The 7,407-nt window shown below is 30.7% G+C and overlaps 1 protein-coding gene across 2 annotated transcripts in view; it reads right to left on the bottom strand.

The window, feature by feature from the left end:
* Window positions 1–982: 982 nt before the first annotated feature.
* Window positions 983–7,407, bottom strand: part of LOC134680801 (poly(A)-specific ribonuclease PNLDC1-like) — a 30,074-nt gene continuing 23,649 nt past the window's right edge. For both annotated transcript variants that reach the window (XM_063540037.1, XM_063540038.1), the window contains exons 17-21: window positions 6,895–6,994; window positions 6,190–6,279; window positions 4,966–5,054; window positions 2,232–2,330; window positions 983–1,116 (exon numbers count right to left, since the gene is read on the bottom strand). In XM_063540037.1, the coding sequence (XP_063396107.1) occupies window positions 1,047–1,116; window positions 2,232–2,330; window positions 4,966–5,054; window positions 6,190–6,279; window positions 6,895–6,994 (448 nt within the window). In that variant the 3' untranslated portion in view covers window positions 983–1,046. The remainder of the gene's footprint in view (window positions 1,117–2,231; window positions 2,331–4,965; window positions 5,055–6,189; window positions 6,280–6,894; window positions 6,995–7,407) is intronic.

The following is a 7,407-nucleotide window of genomic DNA, read 5'->3' as shown; positions in this document are numbered from 1 at the left end:
TTTAACTTGTCATGATAATACCATAAACTATTACTTATAATCAAATCAATATCTTCAAACACGATGAAAAAAGTGTGGAAAACTGATTAGGGTTGGTTTATGCTACAATGTTTAACCCATCACATTATTTATGTATGTGCCTGTCCCAAGTCAGGAGCCTGTAATTCAGTGGTTGTCATTTGTTTATGTGTTACATATTTGTTTTTTGTTCATTTTTTTACATAAATAAGGCCGTTAGTTTTCTTGTTTAAATTGTTTTACATAGTCTTATCGGGCCTTTTACAGCTGACTATGCGGTATGGGCTTTACTCATTGTTGAAGGCCGTACGGTGACCTATAGTTGTTAACGTTTGTGTTATTTTGGTCTTTTGTGGATATTTGTCTCATTGGCAATCATACCAAATCTTCTTTTTTTCTTTTTTATATTGCCAGACTGACAGATGGACACACAGACAGACAGACGACAGACAGAGAGCAAACCTTGTCACCTTTGAATAAGGAGGGGACTAATAAAGCAATGAATCAAATCATTTTTTTAAATACTGAATTTTATTGTAAATAAAGGCAACAGTAGTATACCGCCGTTCACAAGTCAATACTGGATAGACAGAAAACAAGTCCTGATAACAACCTAAAAACCAAGGAAAACACATCAACTATTAGAGGAAAAGAAATAAAGAACAAAAACGCTGAATTGAACAAAAACAAATGACAATGCAACATACATAGACACAAACTATTTGAAAACAACTGCCATATTCTTGACTTGGTAAAAGACATTTTAGGAAAAAAATGGTGGGTTGAACCTGTTTTGTTTGGCTTTATAACCAAATGCATACACATGCACTATCACAAATCGACAATCATACCATATTTTCTTACTTAATTAATTTCATGGAGGAATAAATGAATCAGATATACAATAACCTCCCATTGTTCTTACTACAAAGATTTTTTCGTTTGTATTAACCAATAAAATGAATGAAAAGATGAACACATTTATTATAGTATCACAGACATATTTGACTACACTTCACATATTGTCTTCATGCTGGTTGTTTTCTACTGGACCATAAAACCCAAGCACAGAGTCCACCAGATAATAATGTCCCCGCTCTGAAAGTATAAAAAAATAAAATGCCATTTAATAATTTTAGGTCATGCAGATATAATACTCAAGTTTTTATAGTATTTTTCATCCAAATTATGGTCATTTGAAAAAACACCTGTACTATTCAAATTACACTTATATGTTACTTTTCAAATTATACTTATATGTTACTATTAAAATTACACTTCTATGTTACTATTAAAATTGGTAAATAAACGTTTGACTTACACTCAGTCATTTTGGTCAAGAAAGCAATACTGTGTCCTACATTTTGGTAAAGGTAATGGTATTAAACCACATTAACGACTATTGTCAATGGGATAAACATTCAATATGCAAGGCTAAATATCTGTTTTCTAAACTCTATACCAATTTAAAAGGCAACATACAATTTTGATTTGAATGGTACAGGTCTTTTATGAGTGACCATAATAATGAGAAATTTTATCATCTAAGATTTTATTGTGTAAAAATTAATTGTCCATTTAGACTGCATTGCAAAAAACGGGCATGTTGGATATAGGCAAAAATATTGCCTTGCAAAATACTACCTACAGAGCCTCAAAAGTAGTTGCATAAAAATGGTGGCATTCTTCATTAACAAGACCTCAGTTACAGTAACATAAAAATGTTCAAACAGGTTTAAAATTGTGTACACTGTACAACTCATAAAACTCCTTTTAAAGTTGCTGACCAAAATGTCAAATAAGTCCATTCAACAGAAACTGATTAGCATGCATTAAAGGTACACATGGATGAAGGGACAGACAATGTGAATCCAGTACAGAGCCCACTCCATTGGTGAGGGTAATTTCAAACAATAAAAGCTCCTTCATTTTTCTTATAATGGATACCAGTTGCACACAGAACAAATGTTATCAAAAGACAAACATTCAAAGATATGTTTATGTGATTATACTTTACGTTATAATGCCAGATTTTGATTTGGTCATATGAGGGAGACAATTTACTCTATCCTATGGCTCACCTGGAGACAAATATTTTTAAATGTCACCCTCTCGCACCGACCAATCAAAATTCAATAATTTAAAAGACAATGCATTGCTCTTATAATCTGCTCTATCAACCTCTGAACTATTTATATACTCTCTTTACTTACATAAAAACATTCCTCACAACAGGAGAATGCTTCCACACACTGTATTTTGATACAGCTATTTTTTCATGTCTTTTGAAATTTTTTAAAATGTCTCTAGCACTGAAAAAGAAAATACAATAAAATAAAATTGAGAAAGGAAATGGTGAAAATGTCAAAGCGACAACCACCCGACCATAGAGCAGACAACATCTGAAGGCAACCAATGGGTCTTCAATGTAGCGAGAATTCCCGCACCTGTAGGTGTCCTTCAGCTGGCCCCTAAAAATATGCATACTAGTACATTGATAATGGACGTCACACTTAACTCCGAATAATACACAAGAAACTAAAATTTAAAATCATACAAGACTAACAAAGGCCAGAGGCCCCTGACTTGGGACAGGCGCAAAATTGCGCCGGGTTAAACATGTTTATAAGATCTCAACCCTCTCCTTATACCTCTAGCCAATGTAGAAAAATAAATGCATAACAATACGCACATTAAAATTCAGTTCAAGAGAAGTCCGAGTCCGATGTCAAAAGATGTAACAAAAGAAAATAAATAAATTGACAATAATACATAAATAACAACAGACTACTAGCAGTTAACTGACATGCCAGCTCCAGACCTCAATTAAACTGATGGAAAGATTATGTCTTTATCATATGATTATCAGACACAATCCCTCCCGTTAATGTATTCTTCGAGATTAATATCAAAAGGCTATGTAGAAATATTAAAATAAGTATTGTTGTTTGGTTGCCAATGAGACAAATATTTACCAGAAACTGTTGAGGATATTTTAACAAAGATTTTTCACAGTTATTACAAAAGTTTATCTGTTTAAGTATGAAAAAGTCACACTATTCACAGAAAATTTTGGTTTACAATATGTATTTGTTTGTTATAGTAAAATTATTACTCATATAAAAAAATTAAATCTGAATTCCAATAGGTAAATGCACTAATTGGTGATATTTTTGTTTACACAAATTATTGTTACCCCTGTTAATAATCTCCTCAAAATCAGACCCAGATGGCAAGTGAATTTCAGTAAAGTTACATGTCAAAGTCTTTTTAACTTGTCTTTTAAAGAGAAATGAATTCCATGCCATTTTGAGAACCAAATAATTATTAAATTATTACAGGTAATTTAAACATAACTACATTTGAGTTATAGGAAAGGAAGAAGAAATTTAATCAATATGCGATAATGCCAATCAGCATTTTATTGTCATAATATAAGAGGGGTAACTCTTGATTTTCAGTTTTTAAGTGTGTAAAGAATACATGTTATATTTGAAGTAAATTACAGCATAAATACATAGTGAAAAAAATCATAAACAAGCTATTGACATATACAATGTTCATTTATCATTGAATAAGGGTTTTTTTTCTTGTTCACTTTTTATTATAAATATATATTCATAAATAAAAGGTCATCAAATGAAAAAGAGACAATATCTGCAGGCATAAGTTCTTGACAACTGCTTGATTTCTTGACAGAAGAGCAGACTAGGCTAACACTATATGCCCTCACCACTAAGAAGTTGGGAGGGCATATAGAAAAAGATAGCATTCATATTAACATAGCAGGTTATATTCATTTTATCTTAGGTAGAAACATTTCATCTGTTCTATGGTTAAAATTTTCTATATCTCAATTGATATGATGTACACATGCATGTTCCCATTACTGTAAACCAACTTATTTTCCCGAGCGATTTATTTTCGCGAGCGATTTATTTTCGCGACTTTCACGAGTAGAAAAATAACGTGAATATAAACTGTCGCGAATATGTGAATCTTCAATCTTTCCTTATTAAACTTCATCAAATAAATCAGAAAATCACGAAATTAAATAGCCACGGAATGGTCAAGAAAGGGTAAAACTCGAAATAAAGTATAAAAAAAAAGTTTGTTTACAGTATATAGACTTCCTTAATAAATTTAATTATTAAGTGTCACATATTGTAAGCCCTAAATCATCTACAACATTATAATATTTACACCTAAAACATCAATATCCAGCCATAAATACTTACTTATGTGACACTTCATTAACAGAAGAATTACAAAAATTGATGTAACAATTTTTTTTATTACAAACAAACTGGTTTATCGATCTCAAATGTCTGTGTCTTCACTAATGAGACATGAATGTGTGATTCTGGTGCTAAATCTTTTTCAAAATATCTCAAAAGTCTTCTAATCTGTACTGATTGATTCCTATTCCATATCCCAAATTTTTTACTAATCATGGCAGATAATGCATGGATAACAGGAAAAGCTTACCCTGCCAATGCACCCATTCTTCTTCAATTTCAAGTTTATACAATTCTTTTAATTTTGTTGTTGTGATTATATACCATGGATTGGTTTACCTTTTTTTTATGAATAACAACTTTCTTTGATTTTTTGGGTTTGAGGAGGTAAAATTTCTGTAGAGTGGGGTACTCATTTTTGCCATAATTTTCCATCTTTTCAGCAGTTTATGTTCAGGTCTTTACGGTTTTTTTTTTTAAAATACTGATGTTTCTACATGAAAATAACATCAAAAGCAAAGTATTCTTTGCTTAAAAACATGTTTCTTTGAACACTTGTATGCAGACTTCGACAAAACCACAAAAAAAATACTCATGAAATCATGAAAATAAAAGTTTAATCAATCCACTAAAATTGATACGCACGAAAGAAATGAATCTACAGTATTGAAAAAGGATTATCAGTTAACAACTATTATTTACCACCTACCATCCAAAATGAGATGTTGCCACTAGAGCTGAATTTGGTCCTTTCAAACTTATATCTACTGAACCATAAGGTGAAAACCATCGAGCTATCTGTAAATAAGTAAAAAAAACTATTTAAGGTGGTACCTAACACTACAGGGAGATAACTTTGTAAAGTTAGCTAAACGTTTTAATTACGTTGTGTTGTAAAGGGAATATAAAGCTCAATGATCAAAATTGGTGTTTGTCAAACTGCTATATAACCAGTGCAATTTTTCTGACAAAAGGGTTGGTTCAAAAATTTTGAAATTTTTATATTTTTGTTAAAGGGTCAAAGTTAGTACTTTGACAAATATTTATGAAAATTAAACAAGCCAAATTAATTTTAGTGCAAGTGTTGGGTACCACCTTAAATAGAGTAAGGTAATTTGATTAATGGATGTCAGTGTTACACCAGTTATATCTCCTAAAGCAAAACTATAATAGTCAAAATTGAAATTGACCTATTTTTTTCATGAGAAACAACTTATTTAAAAAGTGTTGGTTGAATGACCCACAATGTCAGAAAGAATAATGCTTCACTTTTAAATTAATCATTTAATAACCATTACTTCTAAACTGCATTAAGAGTGAAATTCAACACAATGCCCTATTTTGTCATGATAAACAACTTATTCTAAATTAAACTTGGTAGATTCCTTTTTCCAATAAATCATGGATCAAGCACTCAATTTTAAAAAAAAATCATCAATAACCTACACTTTGTCAAGAGAAACAACACATTTTGATTTGAAAAGGATTGGTTTGAGTTGCCCATGCTGTTCTACCATAAATCAATATTTTTTTGGTTTTTTTTAACTACAAAACAATTTTATTCATCAAATATTGCTTGTTACATAAACCATCAAGATTCCAAGCTTCTCTTGAAGTACACTGTTACAATCCACTGACTACCCAGGAAATAATCAGCTGATTATATTAATTGACATACATTTTTTTTTTTACAAAACTCTATAGTAACAATTTGAAAAATTATTCATTGATCTTAAAATGTTAGATCATATAAAAACTTTGTATTTGCTACTTCTTTCTATACTTACACTGAAGCATTGAGGAGTTAAACCAAACTGAAGTCAATAAATCTTTGATTTTTAATCTTTAATTTTGACTTTACCTCTAAACATAACACTCTTAAAAGTAGAATTTAAATTCCACAGATAACATCTAGTGTATACCCATAAATTACCTGTCCTGCTTCTAGCTTATATGATTTTTTCTTTGATCTAACAAATAACATGTCTGGTCTTTCTGAAACTGGATCTTCACAATCTAAACTCTACAATGTAATTTAGTGCATGTTCTATTAACCAAATCTCAAATCTATAAAAGTAATGCTGAGGGCAATTCCATTAAAATGTATGTGGAAAGGTAGGAAGGGAAGTTTAATTATTGAATGTGCATCATTGGTCTATTTCCATTATGCAAAATTATCTAAAAAATAATTCATGGTTGTAGTCCCTTCCTACCATCCCACATACATTTTAATGGAATAATTCTGAATATACAATGTAACTGGCATCCCAGACAGAGAAAACCCCATTTTCACTTATTTATAGTTAAAACAGTAAGCATTTTCACTAAAAATAAAGTACTAAAAGAGTTTTATGAACACTTTTTATGAAAGTACTATTAATATTTTTCATTTGTTACAATTTAATGCTTACTTTGTTAATAGCTTTTTTTTCACCTTCAGTTATGTTTGTTTTCAGTTAGCTTTTAGTGGCTTTTTTCATAACATAAGTTGAGAAAGTTGTCATAAAAAGAGGTGTTTTCAATTGATCCTGCATTAAATCCTCATAGTCATATTGGGTTTTGATCAGTTGGTGTACCCTTCTTATCTCTTATAATATCTTTATTTTTTGTTGATGTCATACAGCAAATATTTTCTTACCAGATAGTTTAGATTGGCCCTGATGATATTGATTTTATTTGCATACTCGTTTGTAGAATGAAGATACCTCCTAAATGAACATGGCACAACCTCTGTCGATCTATAAATACATGAAGAGAAGAAAAAAAAGACTGTTATAAATGCTGTAATGATTAGTTTTGTTTAGTTTAAACATATTTATTAATAGTGGATTGGGAAAGAAGGTGTGCAACTTATATTAATCCCTTTCCACTTTGCAGGTGAGAGTGCTGCCTTGTAGCAGCATTAGCCTACTCTATTTCAAAATCTACAAGAGTGTCTTTTATGTGCAAGAGATATGGCTTTCTCTTAACATGGGTCAGCCATTTACTGTCCCCTTCCGGCTGACTATAATCGTTTCCTCAATACAATACTTACACATGGTGTCAAAGGAGAGCAGAAAATTCAGTCCCTGAAAATTTGATCCTGATGATTTATTAATGGTTTATCCATCTTTCAATCTCTTCTCTTTCTCACTATTATATTCAATTTGGA

The sequence above is a fragment of the Mytilus trossulus genome, chromosome 8 (genome assembly GCF_036588685.1).
Source record: "Mytilus trossulus isolate FHL-02 chromosome 8, PNRI_Mtr1.1.1.hap1, whole genome shotgun sequence".
Taxonomy (NCBI): Eukaryota; Metazoa; Mollusca; class Bivalvia; order Mytilida; family Mytilidae; genus Mytilus; species Mytilus trossulus.
The sequence above is the reverse complement of the archived record's forward strand: the minus strand, read 5'-3'. Positions and strand labels throughout refer to the sequence as shown.